This window comes from Halichoerus grypus, chromosome 4 (genome assembly GCF_964656455.1).
Source record: "Halichoerus grypus chromosome 4, mHalGry1.hap1.1, whole genome shotgun sequence".
Classification (NCBI taxonomy): domain Eukaryota; kingdom Metazoa; phylum Chordata; class Mammalia; order Carnivora; family Phocidae; genus Halichoerus; species Halichoerus grypus.
The window spans coordinates 79,412,037-79,433,245 of NC_135715.1; the positions used below are offsets into that span (position 1 = coordinate 79,412,037).

At 40.3% G+C, this 21,209-nt stretch overlaps 1 protein-coding gene across 7 annotated transcripts in view; it reads left to right on the plus strand.

Moving 5' to 3' along the window:
- Positions 1-6,019: 6,019 nt before the first annotated feature.
- ZMYM5 (zinc finger MYM-type containing 5) overlaps positions 6,020-21,209 on the plus strand; it is a 35,370-nt gene continuing 20,180 nt past the window's right edge. The window contains exons 1-5 of one of the 7 annotated variants that reach the window (XM_078070604.1): positions 6,020-6,147; positions 7,229-7,531; positions 11,722-11,898; positions 14,578-15,076; positions 15,226-15,409. In XM_078070604.1, coding sequence (XP_077926730.1) covers positions 11,894-11,898; positions 14,578-15,076; positions 15,226-15,409 — 688 coding nt within the window. In that variant the 5' untranslated portion in view covers positions 6,020-6,147; positions 7,229-7,531; positions 11,722-11,893. Of the gene's footprint in view, positions 6,148-6,291; positions 6,434-7,228; positions 7,532-10,375; positions 10,484-11,721; positions 11,899-14,577; positions 15,077-15,225; positions 15,410-21,209 lie in introns of those variants that run through there. The other 6 variants (XM_078070605.1, XM_078070606.1, XM_078070602.1 and 3 more) reach the window with 6 other exon arrangements.

Genomic DNA, 21,209 nt, shown 5'->3' on the forward strand with positions numbered 1-21,209 from the left:
AGGGGGTGAGGCTATTACAAATTCTTAGAAATGTGAAAGTGGCTTTTGAACTGGGCAGTGTGTGAAGTCTGGAAGATTTTGAAGAGGTAAATTTTCCTGATAAATACATTTTAAGTTACAACTTCCCTCTATTTCTGCTTTCGGTCTTTCTCACAAATTTTGACATTTTGTATTCTTGTTACCATTTCATTCTCTTTATTTATTTATTTATTTAGTACGTATTTTATTTATTTATTTATTATTTTTTATTTTAGAAAGACAGAGCACACGAGCAGGGAGAGAGGTAGAGGGAGAGGAAGAGGCAGAGGGAGAGGGAAAGAACCTGAAGCAGACTCCCTGCTGAGTGTGGAGCCTAATGCAGCCCTTTATCTCACCAACCTGAGACCATGACCTGAGCTAAAATTGAGTTGGTTGCTTAACTGACTGAGCCACCCAGGTGCCCCTTATTACCATTTCATTCTTAAGTATTTCTTCATTTCTTCATAATTTCCTTCTATCCCAACAGGTATTTAGTAATCATTTACTTAGTTTTCACACATTTAAGCCTTATTTATTTTGTTATTAATCCTGAATATTATTAGATTATGGTTGGGGAACATGGTCTATATGATACTGACTTTTAGGATTCATTAAGGTTACTTTGGGCCAAATCTGATGAATTGTTATAAATATTTTTAATGTAAAAAGAATGTCTATTTTCTACTTGCTAATTGTGTAATTCTCCATATATATATTAACTCAGTTATTTGTTTAGATCTTTTTTATATCATCATATTTTTTGATCTCCTTGATCTATCAGTTTCTGAGAGTGGGTATATTAAAATCTTCAAATAAAACTGTTCATTGATTTATCTAATTCTTTCTTCATTTCCTTGTTTTGCTTTGTAGCTATATTGTAGCTGTATATTAGTTTCTAAGAGCTTTCATAACAAACTACCACACACTTGGTGGCTTAAAACAATATAATTTTATTCTCTTACAATTCTAGAAGCCAGAATTCTGAAATCAAGTTGTCAGCAGAGCCATGCTCCCTTCAAAACTCTAGATTTCCTGCCTCTTCCAGCTTCTGGTTTCTCCAGGCACTCCTTAGATTGTGGCAGCATAACCTGTCTCTGCTTCCATCTTCACATGCACTTATCCTTTGTGAGTTTTCTTTTGTTATATGAACAGTTGTCATTGTATTTAGGGCCCACCCTCACCCGAGATGAACTCATTTCAAGATCCATAAGTAGGTGTACAAAGACTTTTTTTCTGAATGAGATTACTTTTACACGTTCTGGATGAACATATATTTTGGGGAGGACAACCTTCAATCCAGTATAAGTGGTATATATTAGGTACATGTATGTATATGACAGTTGTACCTTATTATTTGGCTGATTATAATATGCCATTATTTTACATACATGTATATACATTAATATATAAAAATATATACATACATATACACAAATGTATATAAATGTATATATCCCGTGTCATGCCATGGGTGAGGTAGGCAGTAGGGGGAGTTGTTAATTGGGAGTTGGAGTGTCTGTACGGAATTTAAAGACAACAATAAACTCTAAGAATTAGTCTGCTTTTTATTATCACTATGTTCAGGCAGTTTTAAATAATGTCACAGTTAAAATACTTATTAAAATTATCTTTTGTTGGTCTTGGTACAAAGTAATTACTGCAGGTATTGTTGAGTATTAATAATGAACTTGTAAACTCCAAATTAACATGACTTGTTGCTTATCATTTAACCAAGATTGTATTTTACATAGAGGTTAATTCAGAAAACTCCCAATACTATTATCATCCCACAATACAGATAAACTTATTTATACATCTTTGTTTTGAGAGTAAGTTTATAATAATTCTAAATCATTAGAACTTGTATCATGTGCAATTCAGGTCTGTAACTCTTGGGGCACTATGTATTACTTCATTTAAGCAATAGATTATAGGGACGCCTGAGTGGCTCAGTCAGGTAAGTGTCTGCCTTCAGCTCAGGTCATGATCCCAGGGTCCTGGGATTGAGTCCCATATCAGGCTCCTTGCTCAGCGGGGAGCCTGCCTCTCCCTCTGCCTGCTGCTCCCCCTGCTTGTGCTCTGACAAATAAATAAATAAAATCTAAAAAAAAAAAAAAAATAGATTATAAATAAATGATGATAACACAGTCATTGTAAAGAACAAACAGAATTTATATAATACTAATTCTGTTATCATATGTGACCACTTAGGGTTTTTGTATCTGTGTAATAACTGTTTAATAAGAACAAAGCAATGTTATTATTATTGATCTTTTATTTATTTATTTATTTTTAAAGATTTTATTTATTTATTGGGTGCCTAGGTGGCTCAGTTGGTGGGCGACTGCCTTCCGCTGGGGTCATGGTCCCGGAGTCCTGGGATCGAGTCTCATGTTGGGCTCCCAGCTCAGCAGGGAGCCTGCTTCTTTCTCTGACCTTCTCCCCTCTCATGCTGTTTCTCAATCTCTCTCTGTCAAATAAATAAAATCTTTTAAAAAAAAGATTTTATTTATTTGACAGAGAGAGATAGTGAGTGCAGAAACACAAACCGGGGGAGTGGGTGAGGGAGAAGCAGTCTTCTTGCCGAGCAGGGAGCCCGATGTGGGCCTTAATCCCATGACCTGATCTGAAGGCCGATACTTAACCAATGAGCCACCCAAGCGCCCCTAATTCTTGATCTTTTAAAATTTGGGGGGGCAGGGAAGGGCTCAGGGACAGGGAGAGAGAGAATATTAGGCAGGCTCTATCCCCAGTGCAGACTTGGGGACTTGATCTCACAACCCTGAGATCATGACCTGAGCCAAAATCATGAGTCAGAGGCTTAACTGACTGAGCCACCCAGGTGCCCCTAATTATTGATCTTTGGATTTGATTTACTGCTCATGGAAAGGCAAACATTGTTACTAAGGGTACATTCTCTAGAACCAAATTGCCTGTGTTTGATCTTAACTTTATCACCAGCTAGCTGTATGATCATAGGCAAGTTACTTAAACTCTCTGTGTTGGTTTCATCATCTTTTAAATGTGGGTAAAAATAAAATAAAATAATAAAATATGGATTAATAAAAATACTTTAGATAATTTCGGTAGGATTTAATGAATTATCACACATATTACAGTTAGAATTGTACTTATAACACAGTAAGAACTTGATACAGTCTAGCTTTTATTATTAATTCATATTATTAATTCCCAACTAGCTCAGTGGTACATGAAGAAAAAAATTTTTCATAAAAATATCTTTAATGTAAAATTAATGCATATTATTATAATACAAAAAGAAAATTACTGTAATACAAAAACAAAAAGATTTGGGGCACCTAGGTGGTGCAGTTGGTTAAACAAACAACTCTTGGTTTTGGCTCAGTCAATCTCAGGGTTGTGAGATCAAGCCCCAGGTGGGCTCCCTGCTCAGGGCAGAGTCTGCTTAACATTCTCCCTTTCCCTCTGCCCCCCTCCTTCTATCTCAAATAAATAAATAAAATCTTTTTTTAAAAAAAGATTTAATGCGGGCACCTGGGTGGCTCAGTCCTTAAGCATCTGCCTTCGGCTCAGGTCATGATCCCAGGATCCTGGGATCAAGTCCCGCATTGGGCTCCCTGCTCAGCGGGAAGCCTGCTTCTCCCTCTCCCACTCCCCCTGCTTGTGTTCCCTCTCTCGCTGTCTCTCTCTGTCTCTGTCAAATAAATAAAAATCTTAAAAAAAAAAAAAAAAGATTTAATGCTTGGAATCAGTCCATAAAATGAAGAAGTTGGGAGAAAATACACTTGAAACCAAAATTTACTTTTGGAAAGTGGCTTAGTATTCTAAAATCATGATCCAAGTATTACACAGTATATCATAAGCACAGATCAAAACATTTGTGGAGGTGAAGGACAAGTGAGAAAAGAGACTGAGGGAATTGATGCTTATCTTAATAAACAACTGCCAACAAAACAAAAGTGTATTTTAGGCTATAAAAAGAGGGAAACTAGGGAAGAAGGAAGAAGGATGGAGAAGCTTAAATGGCTGACTGGTTTTTCAGTCTTTTTCCCCACTCTCCTAATAATATTTAAGATGAATGCTGTGATTTCCTATAGAACTTTCTGAAATGATAGAAATATTTTGTTATCTATGCTGTCCAATATAGCAGCTATTAAGAGTGCGAGAGTCTAAGGAACATATTGCTGATGATAAAGATTCAAAGGCAGGCAATGTGGCTCCAGAAAACATACTCTTGGTCACAATGTCTATCTGCCTTTCCATGAGCAGTAAGCCTTTAATTATCAAAATATCCATAATAAATAACATTGTCTTGTTATTTATCAGTGTCACAATTTTTTTATTTGGACGTTACAACATCCTAAATTATTCAATTACAAAATAGCAAGCAAGGTTGGAATGAGGATGGTCATGGATTTGTAATTAGAATGAATCTCAACTTCTACTGGTTTACGTACTGTAAGTGGCATTTAAACTGTTCAACATGTTTTTACTGAGTTGATTAATTCGTTAAAAACCTCATGTTCATCATCATCGTGCAAAACTTTAAATTGTAACATCACACGTCTATTTATTAATAGGCAGTGGTGTTAGATAATCATGATATTGAGAAGTCTAATTTATCCATCCATTATTTCCCCACCATCAATTGTAATCCCACTAACAACCACTAGGGTGAGACGAAAGAGGCCTCACTTTCATCTTTACATGGAATCTTGGAAATTGCACAGCACCATGACGTGCGCCGAAGACGTAGGTGTAGACGATGAACAAAAGAGAAGCCCCATCGTCGATGTGGCTTCCCCGGGCACGCCCGCCCCGGGGCGCGCCGCAACACTCCACACCTTCGCTCGGCTCCCCGCAACCGGGCCGGCCCTGGTTGGGCGAAGCGATTGAGCAGACTGTGGAGTGGAGTCTCCATCAACCGTTGAGGACCAGGAGATGGTGGAAGGCAGTGGAGAGGCTGGGTAGAGGCTGGGGGAGGGCAAGGGAAAGAGGCTGCGGAGGAGGACGACGGCAGCGGAGGAGGACGACGGCAGCGCCGAAGGACAGACCGAGGGGAGGCTCCAGCCCCTCCAACAGGCGGGAGCCCAGCTCCAGGGGAGCCCGCAGCTTCCTCCATCTTGGTTGATGGAGGCGGGGAGCGGCGTCTGGGTCTCTCCACCGTGGCGCCCGTCCCCCAAGGGCCCCTCAGGCGCAGACGCTGGAATCAGGGGCTGTCCCCTCGGCCGAATGGCGGAGCCCAGTTGGGGCTTCGCGGGGCCAAGTTTCCCTGCCCCACGGGGTTTGGTTTTGAATTGGTCCCAAGTTCCCACAGCAGTCCCGACAAAATGGAGGACGTCGTCTCCTCCTGCAGCCATGACGGGAGGTGGGGGGACAATTCCCCACGGGGGTGAGGCGAGGGTGGAAGTGTTCCCACCCCCCTCAGCACATTCGGGAACCCACTTCACGCGCTGCCCCGACCTCCCACTTTGCCTCGCTCCAGCCCCTGCCCGGGCTCGCCCCTCACGGGGGGCTTCAGGAACTGGACAGGGAGGGCGTTGGGGACATCGAGGCCCCGTCTCTCCTCGGGCAGGGTCATTGGGAGCGGCTCCAGGGGCCTGGGCGCCCAGGTCCGAGCTAGGGCAGGCGGCCACGGCCTCAGTCTCTCGGGCTGTATCGGGCCCTGGAGGGCCCTCCGGGCCCCCAGGCACCGAGCCGGCGGCCGGTGCAGCGGACAGCGAAACTCGGGCCGCCTGACCCTGACGGACCCGGGGGTGGGGGCGGGGTGGGAGGCGGGGGTAAGGAGGGGAGGGGACGCGGCCGAGGGCCGAGCGCTGGCGGAGGGGGGAGTGGAACGGCAACGCCGGGGGGTGTGGTCTGCGCCTGATGGACAGCCCTCCGGACCACCCCCTCCAGGGGGGTCCCGAAGGAAGGCAGATGTAGCCAATGGACGTGCCCGAGGCGCCCCGGCCCGCCCTCCCCGCCAGCCAATGAGGGTGCGGCGGGCGGGGCCTTCCCGGGCTCGGCCGCGCCGCCGCCTCCTCCGCCTCCTCCTCCTCACCAGCGCTAAACCCGGGACTGGACCGAGCGGAGTTGTGCGTGTTGCCGAAGGGGGGTGGGCCGGGGGAGGGGAGGTTCGTTCCGCGGAGCCGCAGCCAGAACCGGGTGAGGCTTATCCCCGCTGTCTTTCCAGTCCAGGTCCGCCGATAGTGGGGGTGGCTGGGAGCAGAGCAGCCTCGGGAGGAGGAGGCGGAGGCGACTGGGGAGGCGGAGACGGGTGAGGGCAGCCTCCGGAGCCTCCCAGACCCGGGATTAATACCCCGCGGCGCGGCCGCCGTCGCCGCTGCCGTGTCGGGGCCTCGGGGGCTGCTCCGGGCTCCGCTCATGTCACAGGCGTCTTCGCGTGCGGCCCGAAGGGCTGCGAGAGTGAGGGCGAGGCCGGGAGGGCTGGGTGAGGCGGACGCCAGAGGCGGGGGGTCGCTCGGGGGGCAGGGGCCGCCCGGGCCGGGAGGGTGGGAGGTCGCGGGGTATTTTTCCTTTCTTTCTTGCGGGGGGGGGGGCGGGGTGATGGTGGAAAGGTGGGGGAGGGGCGCCTCAGTTCGTTCTCGCGCTCTCGGGGCTGCGCTCCCACCGTCTCTGCGGTAGCCTGAGGTCCCCAAGTTTTTCGGGGCGAGGGTGCTGCCTCTTCCCCCACCCGGTCCCCTCCGTCGCTCTTCGCTTTCGGGTCATTTCGCGTCTTCATGTCTAATTTGGGCAAGTTTCTAATGGCGGACAGGGAGCGGGGAAGTCTCGGAGTCATAGCAACTGCTTGGGACAAATGTAGGAGATAGCAGCCCGGCAGTGACTTGAGCTTTCCCTTATCTCTGAATTGGTGGCGGGAGTGACAGGGATGACGCTGGGTGGGCAAATTTAGGAGGGAATACAGCTCCCTTGCTGGTGTCGAGGCAACATTTGCCCTCCAACCACCCCGCCTGCCCCTTCCCTAGGTCAACCTTGTTGCCCTCTGCCTTCTATTCTGTAGTTTGAAGAACGAGATTTAGCTTTGTCTAGTCGTTGAGGTCCTTATACTCTTTTGGATTTGTTTATTCACCTCGTTTCCCCACCGCACTGGGGGTGGGGGAGGGTGGAAGAACACGGAAACTCCTTGACTTCTTACTCTTCACTTTCTCCCTCTGGTGGTTAGGAGTTGGTGCTGTCTCCAAATTGGCTGTAACTAATTTCTCATCTCTCTCTCCTGTCGTTCTAGGATCAGGAATCATCTTCAGGGGCGCCTGGGTGGCTCAGTCGTTAAGCGTCTGCCTTCGGCTCAGGTCGTGATCCCAGGGTCCTGGGATCGAGCCCCGCATCGGGCTCCCTGCTCGGCGGGAAGCCTGCTTCTCCCTCTGCCACTCCCCCTGCTTGTGTTCCCTCTCTCGCTGTGTCTCTCTCTTCAAGTAAAATAAATAAAATCTTTAAAAAAAAAAAAAAAAAAAAAAAAAAAAAAAAAAAAGGAATCATCTTCAGACCAGTCTGGTGAAACGTTGCCAGAAATTAAGAAAACATACCCCTTGTGAGTAATTGCGCCCTGCTTTTTTATTTAATACACTTAGTGCCGCAGTTAGGCGGTTTATCTTCGTTATCTTGAAGGCAAAGAGCTAATTGCTTAGGTGGACCCTGTCCTCAGAGTCAAACCAGGTAATCCCTGGGAAAGCACTGGTAATGCATGCTGATAATTACACCACTAGCATTTTCTAGGGTTCCAAATAGGACTTAAAGTTAGTTTCATTTTTAATAATTTAACTTTTTTTTGTTCTTTCCCAATGGATAAAAATATTTTTTTCTTTGCTGTTGTTTTAAAGAAAAATGTACTGAATCTTCTGTTGTGTTAAGGTTGACAGAGTATTTTTTGTTTGTCTTTTTTTTTTTTTTTTAAGATTTTATTTATTTATTTGACAGAGAGCACACAAGCAGGGCGAGTGGCAGGCAGAGGCAGAAGGATAAGCAGGCTTCCCGCCCAGCAAGGGGAGCTTGATGTGGGACTCCATCCCAGGACCCCGGGATCATGACCTGAGCTGAAGGCAGCGGCTCAACCAACTGAGCCACCCAAGCACCCTTTTGTGTTTGTCTTATATTTGAGGAAGATTTATGTTTAAGTACCCTGATAGTCCTCCTGATAGCATCACATCAGGAGATACATAATGTAGTCGCACTAATGTGGTTCTAAGATTGACCACTGAATTGGTAGTGACAGCCTGATCTCTCCATTATGAAGTTAATGTATCTTTTCCTTGTACCAGAAAGTAATCTATGTGATGCTTCATTTTGGTACAATAAAATGCCCAATTTTCTGTCAGCTATTCAGTTAATGGTTTCTTAACACCAATCCTTGCCTAAATAATAATTTTATTGGGAATCTGAAGATGGTGATTTGGAAAAAAAAATCACTGATTCTACATCTATTATCTGGGATTCAGTACAGTGTTGGATCCTGCCTATTTTATCCTTTAAAGCTGGTCCAACAGTTTACAGTTGGTTATTGTAAAGAAACTTGACATTAGAATAACTCACATTGTAGTATTCCTGCCTTCCCTTTGGCCTTGTTGTTCCTTACCAAACTTGGATTTGCACTTAACTCTATTATTCTTCACGGTACAACTTTTTAGTTAGTTAGATCTAGGACACTGTGGTGTCACGATGTAGATTGCTATGTCTAGCTTTTAGGAATGGATATTGTTTCAATTAGGTAATTTTCGTAGGATCCCTGAAGTGATGATATTTCACATTCTATGGAGTTTTGTGAGATGATGGGATGTAGGTATGGTTCTAGAGCTATGTTGGGCATTCGTAGAGAAAGGGAACTAGTGAGGACTAAGATTGGCATGGTAACAAGTCACTCACTCAGTTATTATCACTTAGAAAAACCATTTTTCTTAGAGTATTCTGAGGTATTTGCAGCATGATGTAGTACAAAAAACTAGGTTTTAGTGCCAGCCAGAATGGCATTCAAATTTCTGCTATCTTGGGGTGCCTGGCTGGCTCATTGGGTAGAGCATGCTACTCTTGACCTAGACATTTTTGTGATCTTTTACTCATCACCCGTCTAGAGTACTAATAATTTTGTGGTTTTTCGTTTTATTTTTGTTTTTGCTGCATTATCTACTTCTCTTTTTTCTTTTTTTCTTTTAACTATTCTTATTAGATATTTAGTAATTCTTGACTGGTCTACTTGTGATTAAGAATTTGGAAGTACAAAGCAGATTAGAAAAATGTGTGGGGCTTTCAATTTGTGAGCTTCACTGTAGGATGATTCTTTTCACCAGTTGATGGGTAATCTCTTGAGTCATTATCTTTAGGTCTTTCCTTTTTTGCTGGTTCCTAATTCCACAGAGAGGAGTGTTTCTGAGAAAAGTCTTCCAGGGAAGAGTCGCATGCCTAGAAGATAGAGATCTAGATGCCAGCTCTGTGGGAATCACACCCATGATACTGAACCATTTACTCATGCTTAGTGAACCCCAGAGAAAAGTCTTATGTTCTATTCAAAGAATAAAAGTCTAGAACCTGTGCCAGGGTAGGGAAAAACTTGTCATCTTCAACCTGGAGGGAAAGAATGGATCTGGGATCTCACAACTTCATTTTAGCTCCCCCTTCCCCTATTCCAGGGATATCTGGAGCTACTGGTTTCTGAGCCTTTTTGAAGATTCTGCAGCATGAATCAGGATGTTTCTCTCAGCTTTTTCCATCACTCTTTTAGAGTTGGTTTATCTCAGATCAGCTGAGGTAGTTAACTACTCATCCATTCTCTCTTCAACTTGTAGAATTTTGTTGCTTTGTTTCTTTTTGTTGCTTCCTTTCTTGTTCTTCCTTTCCTTGGGAGTAGGAACTTTACCTTTGTTTATGGCTGTTTTAGAAGGAAGTGAAGTTAGTTGTGTGTGATCGATCTGTCAACTTAATCCCTACCAAGCTATTGATTTCTAGATAGTAATTTTATACTTGGGCACTTCAGTAATTCTCTTGCTATTTGTGCTAGTTGTTCATGAGTTCATTTGAGTCGTCTTTCTCCTATCTCGTTACATTTTTTATATCTCCGGAATTGTGGTACACCTTTATTTCTGATTTTAAATGGGAATGCTTGTAGCAGATACTCACTAAACATGAAGTTGGCTTTTGAGTTGAGATTATTTTTATGTAAATATATAAATATTTTTATAGTAAGAAAGACCTGTCTGTGACAGTATAAGTCCGCAGAGTTGCAAAAGGACATGTTTTAGGACTAATTAGTGATTAACAGCGGTTTTTGTAACCTACATCTGGATTATTTTTTATATTTATTAATCTTTTATAGATAAAATATATATATATATGTATATACAGGTGGCCAAAAAATGAACCTTTGAAATAATAATTTTTTTTACAGTGTTTTTTTTTTCTTAAGATTTTATTTTTAAGTAATCTCTGCCCAACGTGGGGCTCAAACTCACAACCCCGAGATCAAGTCACACGTTCTAGCAACTGAGCTAGCCAGGTACCTCAATAATTATTTTTAAATACTTTCCTGGTGATTTTAATTTTTGAAGGTCCATAAAGCAAGTTTACCTTTCTCATGTGCTAATCTTATCATATTAATATCTCAACATTTCTTTTCTTTTTTTTTTTTTTTTTAAGATTTTATTTATTCATGAGAGAGAGAGAGGCAGAGGGAGAAGCAGGCTCCCCGCTGAGCAGGGAGCCCAACTCGGGACTCGATCCCAAGACCCTGAGATCACAACCTGAGCCACCCAGGTGCCCAATATCTCAACATTTCTATTTGAGCTACTTTTTTTAATAACAACAGGTTCTTGGGGCGTCTGGATGGCTCATTGGTTGAGCGTCTGACTCTTGGTTTGGGCTCAGGTCATGATCTCAGTGTCTTGAGATCAAGCTCCCCCTCCCTGCCACTTGGGCTCAGCACTCTGCGGAGAGTCTGCTTGAGATTCTCTCTCTCCCTCTGCCCCTCAGCAGCACACGTGATACACACGTGTACATGCGCATATGCGTCTGCACTCTCAATCTTTTCAAAAAAATCTAACAGATTCTTTTTACTATGTAAATTCTATGTAATGGTATGTGTAAACATAATTGAATATTGAATGGCTACTAAATTATTTAACTAATAAGTTAAGAATTTATCCAGAAGCTTTTACAACTTTCAAAAAGCACATTCTGGGGGCACTTGGGTGACTCAGTCTATGTCTGCCTTTGGCTGAGGTCATGATCTCAGGTCCTAGGATCAAACCCTGCTCAGTGGGAGTCTGCTTCTCCCTCTCCTTCTGCCCTTACCCCCTGCTCATGCTCGCTCGCTCTTTCTCAAATAAAATCGTTTTTAAAAAACAAAAAACATAATGAATGTACACTTAAAAATGGTTAAAATGGCAAGTTTTATGGATATATGTTTTGCCACAATTTTTTTTTTTAAGTAGGCTCCACGCCCAGCATGGAGCCCAGTATGGGGCTTGAACCCATGACCCTGAGATCAAGATAAGCTAAATGTTTAAGATTAATTAGACACTTGTTGAAATCATAGGATGTAGGCAAAGTATCTGCCTGAATACGTTCTCAAAGGAGAGGGATTTAACATTTTTTGCTTTTTTTAATATGGTCCAAACAGACACTAGAGACTTGCATGTCCAGTTATCTCAATAAAAGACCTTGGAATCATGTATTACCCTCATTTACAATTTATAGTTTGGTTTTTTTTTTAAGATTTATTTACTTATTTGTCAGAGCAGGAACTGGGGAGTGGCAGACAGAGGGAGAAGCAGGCTCCCCACTGAGCAGGGAGCCCTACGTGGGACTCGATCCCGGGACCCTGGGATCATGACCTGAGCCAAAGGCAGACGTTTAACTGACTGAGCCACCCAGGCGTCCCTACAGTTTATAGTTTGGAAAACTAAAAATGAGGTGAAGTAATTTGCTCAGTGCTACACAACTAATTCACTAAACCATAACTTTTTCTCTGTTTTTGGATAATATTGTAGAAGTAGTCAAAACTTTTCTGTAATCTTCTGTTCCTGAAATTAAAGTGTTTGGTTAAATTTAATTAAATATAAATTACAAGAATTTAAATTATTGGCTTTTAGTAGTGGTTTAACTTTTTTATAATCTGTGACTTGAAAATAGGTGAATACTTAATCTTTTTTCAGAGATAGATGACTGCAATTAGTGGAGCATAGAGAATGCTCTTTCTGTTACTTTCTTTGAGACAGTTAAGATATGTCCTAATAGCCACCAAAGGAGACTGGAGTCAGTTATAGCTCTTTTCCAGAAATTGTTCTTTTCTCTTATCGTTTATTCAAATATAGAAAGGACTAAGAGAGTTCATGTATAACAGCTCTTATATTTCCTAACTTTGTTTAGGCTAAATTATTGCCTCTTTCCTTTGAAAATCAACCACAGAGTAAGCTTATTGGATGTGTGGTAACCATGATCCCAATTTTTATGTTTTTTTAATAACCCTTTTAAGGTGGTCCCTTAGAGGGACACCTGGGTGGCTCAGTTGGTTAAGCGTCTGCCTTCAGCTCAGGTCCCAGGACGAGTCCTACATCGGGCTCCCTGCTCAGCGGAGAGCCTGCTTCTCCCTCTGCCTGCCGCTCCCCCTGCTTGTGCGCTCTCTCTCTCTCTCTCTGACAAATAAATAAAATCTTTAAAGTGGTCCCTTAGATTTGTTATTTCTTTTTCTTTGAAATGGACATTGAATGTTGATTTTATTTTAATAAACTCATCTTAATAAAAGATAAGTAATTTCTAAAAATTGTTTTATACATTAAGTGCCAATAATACAGTGACTATGAAATCATTTCTAGAGAAAGATTTCTTGGATTTGAATTCTGACTCTATCCTTTCCAGCAATGGACACTGGGGCAGGCTATGCAGATTACTTATCTGAGTCTTAGTTTCCTAGTAGGAAAAAGAGCAGTTTATACTTCACTTTTATAAGCGTTAACTGAGTTAACGTTGAATGACATAACACTTATTAAGAATATTGTTACAACCATTATCAATTAAAATTAGTTGGGAAAATTTTAGAATAGAAATGTTATATAGCATATTTCAGTGTGAGTTGTTTAAAATGGAATGATGACTGCCATATGAAGTGAGTTTTCTTAATAATTCAACACCCATATAGTTCCCACCTTCTTCACTCTTGAGTTTCTAAGAAAATTGAGGCCAGCATATGTAAACTTACTTAGCTTTTCATCTATCATTTTTACATACTTAATATACATTCCATTTATACTTACCTTTTCTCCTCCTGCCTTTGAGATAGAGGTGATTTTTTACTCATGATCAATTTCATTACCACTTGTGCACATATCCTCATCTTCCCTCATTGACTTTTAAGAGCCTTGCTTCATTAATTTACTTTTTTTTAAGATTTTTATTTATTTATTTTTATTTATTTGACAGAGAGAGAGGACAGGGAGGGGGAGTAGCAGGCAGAGGGAGAAGGAGAAGCAGGCTTCCCACTGAGCAGAGCCTACATGGGGCTCAATCCCAGGACCCTGGGATCATGACCCGAGCTGAAGGCAGACGCTTAACTCACTGAGCCACCCAGGCGCCCCAATAAATTTACTTTTTCAGATTCCTCAACTGTGTCTCTCTACTGGATCCTTTCCTTCGTCATATCCTAGTGTACAGTAGGTTCACAAAAGTAATTGTTGAATATAACTGAATGCTAAGAATTTGGGGCCTAGAATTAGAGTCTGGAGTTTAAGTCCTGTTCAGTCTTACCCAGAACAATTTAATTGGCTTCTCTTTCCTGATTGTAAAGTGGATTAAATTATACCTGCATTATGGGGCTGTTTTCAGAATTTTACATAAAACACCCATAGTATAATGTCTGGCAATTTCTGGACAAAAAGATTCAGAAAGATTTAATCACAGTTATGTCAGAAGCAGAGAATTTGAAAATCAGTGACAAAAGACACTAGCGAAATAAGGATTAGACGATATCGTAGTTATTTTGGTAGATAAAAGTGTAGTATAGTAATTATATTTGGACCCATATTGATATTTGATAAAATTATTTTATTACTGGGGCGCCTGGGTGGCTCAGTCGTTAAGCGTCTGCCTTCGGCTCAGGTCATGATCCCGGGGTCCTGGGATCGAGCCCCACATCGGGCTCCCCGCTCCGCGGGAAGCCTGCTTCTCCCTCTCCCCCTGCTTGTGTTCCCTCTTTCGCTGTGTCTCTCTCTGTCAAATAAATAAAAAAAAAAATCCTAAAAAAAAAAAAAAAAAATTATTTTATTACTATTTCCTATTTCAAAGGAAGACTTGGTTTTGTTTTGTTTTGTTTTTCATTATAAAGGATGAGCGGGTTAAATTGAGTACTTTAAAATGAGTAAATTTTTTAAGGACTACCACAAATTGGATGATTAATTTCCATCAAATTCTGAAGTAAGCATTAAATGGTTAATGGGAGAGAAAAAACAAAATGAGTAACAATTTTTTCCCTAAAAGTTAGATAAAAATCACGAAAATTAAAGTTTCATTTCATTGCATTATTTCATTGCAATAAAACTGAATAATCATACTAGAACTTTTTTTTTTTTTTTTTTTACTATTCTCTGTCCCCTACAGGTTCTTTGGCATGGATAAATATTCAGTGAGAGGATTAGACTTGGCTGAACAGACTCCTGTTTTATTAGAGCATAAAGCCGTGGCGGCAGCTAGTCTCATGGATATAGGAAATTCATTTGGTAACCCAACTAGTCCTTTAGATAACAGATGTAGAAATTCATCGGTGGAAGAAGATGATGATGATGTTGTATTTATTGAATCTATACAACCTCCTCCAACTTCTACTCCAGCAGTAGCTGATCAAAGAAATTTTATATTTGCTTCATCAAGAAATGAAAGGCTACAAGGAAATTATTCCATAATTCTTCCTTCCTCAAGAGATTTGGCTTCTGAGAACGGAAATGTAAGTGAGACAATTGTTATCGATGATGAAGAGGACATAGAAACAAATGGAGGGGAAAAGAAAAATTCTTCCAATTTTATTGAATGGGGACTTCCTGGAACTAAAAATAGAACCAAAGATTTGGATTTCTCCACTTCCAGTCTTTCAAGAAGTAAGGTAAATGCAGGAATGGGTAATAATGTTATCACTACAGAATCGACTCTGAAATTCCTATTACTAATGTTACAACCTTAGAAACAGGTATAAGCTCTGTGAATGCTGGGCGAGATATGAACTTAATGATTACACGTATTACATCACTATAGAATACCAACTTGGGAGATGTCGCTAAAGGACTTCAGTCAAGTAATTTTGGTGTTAATATACAAACATACACCCCATCTTTGACTTCACAGACCAAGACTGCAGTAGGACCTTTTAATCCTGGTAGAATGAATGTGGCAGGAGTTGAATTTCAGAATGGAGGATATGCAACTCATCATAGTCCCGGTAAGCAGTAAGTGATTTTATTTACCTTCTATATATGAAATACTTTATTTCTCTTGACTTCCATATTAAGATGGAATATTTTACTTGCAGTCTGCTTGGTCCCTGATTTTTCAGAAATTAAATCTATTTTACCCAATGTGCTATACATCTGAAGTGTTTTCATTGAAAACCTCTGTACTTCACTACGGCCACCATGTTAACTAGTATCTTTATTTTAATGTAAAAATCATAGAATAAAAAAATGGACAGTGAATTGAAGAAATAAAGTAATATGTAATAATTGAATTTTATTTAATTTGTAATTAGACAACTTGAAATTTCAATTTTTCATGTGAGGTATTTATTTTTGGACTTCTTGTCTCTGATTTTTGTTTTTAAATCAGCATTTTATTAGTTGCTTTATTTTAAAAGTTGGGAAACTTTCTTGCCTTTAAGTCAGAGCCCTATATTTTTAAAACTTACATGGACGGTCTTGTTCTGCTAAAATTAAAATATAATGAGAGCTATTGAAAAGTTAGCATATCTTTTTGGTAGCTTTATCATGATTTAGTGTGGGGGTTTGAGAGTTTTAAAATTTGTTTTGGTATTGTTTTTGGCCGTTTTGGTGCTTTTTAAGCTGTTGACCAAATTATAATTTTGGGAATGTCTAAAAAGTAACTAAAGCTAAGAACCTCATTTACTGCTTTAATGGAATGCCAGAATTTTTTTTCTTTCCTTTTTTTAAATTAATCTTTTTCTCTGGTTATGAGAATACTACCTGATTATTACAGAACACTTGTAAGAAATCATGGTTAGAAATAAGAAAATATTTGTCACCATATCCCACTAACTAGCAGGGACTACTGTTAAAATTTTAGTTTCTTTGCTTGAATTCAGTTTTTGCCTCTGTGATTTTAAAAAATATAATTCAGGGGCACCTGGGCGGCTCAGTCGTTAAGCGTCTGCCTTCGTTCGGCTCAGGTCATGATCCTGGGGTCCTGGGATCGAGCCCTGCATTGGGGTCCCTGCTCCGCAGGAAGCCTGCTTCTCCCTCTCCCACTCCCCCTGCTTGTGTTCCTGCCCTTGCTATCTCTCTCTCTTTGTCAAATAAATGAATAAAATCTTTAAAAATATATATATATATAATTCAGAGCATATTATATATAGTTTTGTGTTCTATTGGTTTACTTAATCTAAATTTTAATATGTCATTTGAGAAATAGAAGTTTCTGTGGGACACCTGGGTGACACAGTTGTTTAGGCGTCGGACTCTTGGTTTATTCCCAGGCCATGATCTCGGGGCCAGCTCAGGTGGTGATCCTCAGGGCTGTTAGATCGAGCCCTGCCTCAGGATCCACAGTCAGCTCGGAGTCGCTTGGAATTCTCTCTTCCTCTGCCCCTCCCACTCATGCTCACACATGAGCTCTCTCTCTCTCTAAAATAGAAAAATAAATCTTTAAAAAAATAGAAGTTTCTGTGCCTATAAAATATTTTTTTCTGAGATACCCATTCCTCTATTTTTTTTTTTTTAGCATTTGTATGGTTTTCCTTTTTTTTTTTTTTTGAAGATTTTATTTATTCATTTGAGAGCAAGCACAAGCGAGGGGGAGGAGCAGAGGGAAAGGGAGAAGCAGACTCCCCTCTGAGCAGGGAGCCTGATGAGGGCTCAATCCCAGGATCCTGAGATCATGACCTGAGCCAAAGGCAGATGCTTAACCAACTGAGCCACCTCCGTGCTCCTATGGTTTCCCATTTTTTACTGTTGAAACTCTAAATTTCTTTGTTTACATTGTTTATTATTTCCGTAGGACAGTTCTCAAGCATTTTAGGCTGTTTCACTCTTAAAAATATTTGAGGACCCCCAAGGTTTTTAAATTTATATCGATTAATTATCATGTTAGAAATTAAAGCTTGGGGCACCTGGGTGGCTCAGTCGTTAAGCGTCTGCCTTCGGCTCAGGTCATGATCCCAGGGTCCTGGGATCAAGCCCCGCCTCGGGCTCCCTGCTCAGCGGGAAGCCTGCTTCTCCCTCTCCCACTCCCTCTGCTTGTGTTCCTGCTGTCGCTATCTCTCTGTCAAATAAATAAATAAAATCTTTAAAAAAAAAAAAATTAAAGCTTAAGTTTTTTTTAAAGTATGTATTTAACAATAATTATGTATTATATGACAAAATACCATTTTTAATGAAAATTACTTTTCAGAATTTAGTGAACAGCATTGTTTTATATTTCTGCAAATCTCTTTAAAGTTTGACATAATAGAAGACAGCAAGGTATATGGTATCTTCTCATATCTATTTCTACATTGAATCTGTTGCTATATCTTGTTTTAAGTATAAAATGAAAATCTGCCCTCACATAGACATTTGGTTGTAGAAGAGAGCACTATTTTAGGTAATTATGGATAGTTGTGGGGTTTTTGACACAGCACCAAAACTTGATAAGTGGCAGTTTCTTAAAGTTTCTTAATAGTGTGGAATCTGAAACCAACTAGTGAAGTTTTCATACTTTATTACATTAGGATTCATTGATCTGTGAATGAGTCTTTACCTTTGTATGATTTGGTAACATTGTGCTTTAGTCAGTTAAAAAATACATAGATTTGGAAAATACCGATTCACTGAACTTCTGGATGTTGACACTTTATTTTAAATGTTGACACTTTAGAAAGCTGTCAAACTGACAGTGGTGGATACAGTTTTCAAAGATGCTAATTTTCACTTGAAAGCTCAGATTTTCTCAGCAACAAATACTGTCATTTTTCTTGAAGTGAATTTTTCTTGATTTATTTTCAAGAAAATGTCAATAACCAGTTTGTCAGTTATTCTTTCAAGTAAAAATGGTATTTCATGAAAAAGCATAGTTCATCTTGCAATGTAACTATTTTACAAGCACTTTTCCACTTTTCCTTCAGACAACCATTGTACTTTGGTATGAAACAGAGGTGGGTTATGTATGCTTCCCTGCTTATGCATGTTTCTCTGTTTATCACACAGAATATTAAGATGTATTCAAAAGCTTAAATTTAGTAAGATTAATAATATTTACTATTTCATCATGGATATCTATTATATAATACATCATTTTACTGGCCTTTGTCCTTAGTTCTTAGGAGAAAGACTAAATCCTTGGAATTTCCCAAGTATTGGGATTGTGTTTTCTATTTATGAGCCCTTTGGATCACACTTGAATTTGGGCTAAGACTTAGATGAGATGACCAAGGCTGAGGGAGGGTCACCAGAAAGACCAACCATGTGATTATAGAGTGTTGGAGGTTTTAGCCAGCCCAACCTCAAGGGAGGAGAGGGAGGCTGGAGATTGAGTTCAGTCACATGCAGTGAGGTGCCAATAAAAACTCTATAGACACCAAAGCTCAGTGCAGCCTCCTGGTTGGTGTACTCATCAATATGCCAGGTAGGTATCGCTACCTGATTCCATAAAAAGTAGGCACAGAAGCTCTGCATTTGGGGCCTTCTAGACCTTACCACTCTTTGTCTCTTCATTTGGTCGGTCCACATTTGGATCCTTAATATTAAAACTGTGATTTTAAGTATAGAGCTCTCCTAAGTTCTGTGAGTCATTCTAGCAAATTATTAAACCTGAAGGGGGCCTTAGGAACCTCCCAGATTTATAGCTAGTTGGCCAGAAGTATGGGTGGCATCTGAAGTGACTGGCAGTCTTGTTGGGCATTATGCCTTTTAACCCTTGGGGTCTGATCCTAATTCCAGGTTAGTGTCAGAATTGTATTCACCAGTTGGTGTTGATATAACAACCATAAGTGCAGGTGACACTTTTTTCTTTTCTGCAACTGTGTGATAGTAAAGAAATAAGATTCGGTTCTACTGCCAGCAGTTTTACCCATCACTGCTTTTGCACCATTATTGTAAATGCTAACACAGTGAAAAATGCAAATAATCTTAGTATTATCATAGAAATAGTTTGGCCTCACAGATCCCTGTTTATTTCTTTTTCTAATACAGTGTTGAATAGAAATGGTAAAAGTATAAAGGCTTGCCTTGTTTTTGACCTGGAGTGAGGGTAGGACAACATTTGACATTTCATCATTATTAGCTCTTGTCAAATATAATTATCTTTTTTGTGTTTATATAATCATTTAATAGTTTGTTATTTGAAGTTGTTGCTAGTCTTTGCAATTGTAAAGAGGTTTTTCATGAATATCTCTGCAAGGTGGCACACTTCTCTTATTTTCTTGAGAAAAATTTCTATAGGTGGAATTGCTAGGTCAAAGTGTCAACATATTAAAAAAAACAGTGTCAACATTTTTTTTTTAAGATTTTATGTATTTATTTTAGAGAGAGCACGCGTACGCGTGTACATGCATATGTGAGGAGGAAGAGGGAAAGGGAGAGGAGGGAATCCCAAGCAGACTCTGCGCTGAGTGCAGAGCTGGACTTGGGGCTTGATCCCATGAGCCCGAGATCATGACCTGAGCCAAAACCAAGAATGGGAGACCAAACCGACTGAGCCACCCAGACACCCCAAAGTGTCAACATATTTTTAAAACTTTTGATGATCAGTGCAAAATTGCCCCCACCAAAAAATGGTATTTTCCTTACAGCATAAATTTTTCCATATTGCAAGTTTGGGGATAGGAGTGTTATTTAATGTTTGCTAAACTGGTCATTGAAAGGTGGTGTCATCTTAATTTAATTTACACATCACTGAACTTTTAAAAATATATTTGCAAACTTTTTGTTCATGTTTGTCATCCATTTATTACTATGTCCATCTTTTATTTATTGAATAAGAATTAAATCTGAGAAATCATGTCATAAAAACTTGTGATCTCTATAACGAAGGATGTGTAAACTTAAAAGCAATTGAAGGTATTGAAGACTTGAAATAATGTCCATTGAAAATTGTCCTTTTGACGCCTGGGTGGCTCAGTCAGTTTTGAGTGTCAGCCTTTGGCTCTGGTCATGATCCCAGGGTCCTGTGATTGAGTCCCACATCAGGCTCCTTGCTCAGTGGGGCGCCTGCTTCTCCCTCTGCCTGCTGTTCTCTCGCTTTCTCTCTCTCTGGCAAATAAAATCTTTTTTAAAAAAAAGAAAGGAAGAAAGAAAAAGAAAATTGTCCTTTTGGATCTGTTTATTTCTTTTACTCTTTTACCTATATTTTGTTTTATAATTCTTTCTTAAATTTTAGATGTCTGTTTGTGTAAGCGTGAATTCCATCTTATGTACACATAAACTCTTTAGTTAAAACCAGAAACCTTGCCTTGTATTTCTTTAATGTTTGCTTTGACCATTTTTCACCTTCCGGAATAAATTGATGAAGTTGTGTATTTATTGGCAAATGTGTATAAGTAAGATGCTTTTCTTCTTTTTTTTTTAAGGTTTTATTTATTTGACAGAGAGAGAGTACAAGCAGGGGAGTGGGAGGGAGAGGGACAAGCAAGCTCTCACCGAGCAGAGAGCCCAACGTGGGGCTCGATCCCAGAACCCTGGGATTATGAAGCTGAGCCGAAGGCAGGCACTTAAGAGACTGAGCCACCCAGGCACCCCAAAGATGCTTTTCAATGTAAAGCATAGCATGGGGGGGCACCGGTGTGGGTCAGTCTCTTGGGCATCTGACTCTTGATCTCAGCTCAGGTCTTAATCTCAGGGTCATGAGTTCAAACCCTGCATTGGGCTCCATGCTGGGTATGGAGCCTACTTTAAAAAAAATAATAAATAAAAGCATAACCTAGACTGATACTGTAAAAAAGCATACTGTAGTTAGATGCTATACTATCATTTCACTCAAATTGTGTGCATAACTGAAACTTGCAAATGTTATTTGGAAGTAGTTTCGATTATTCT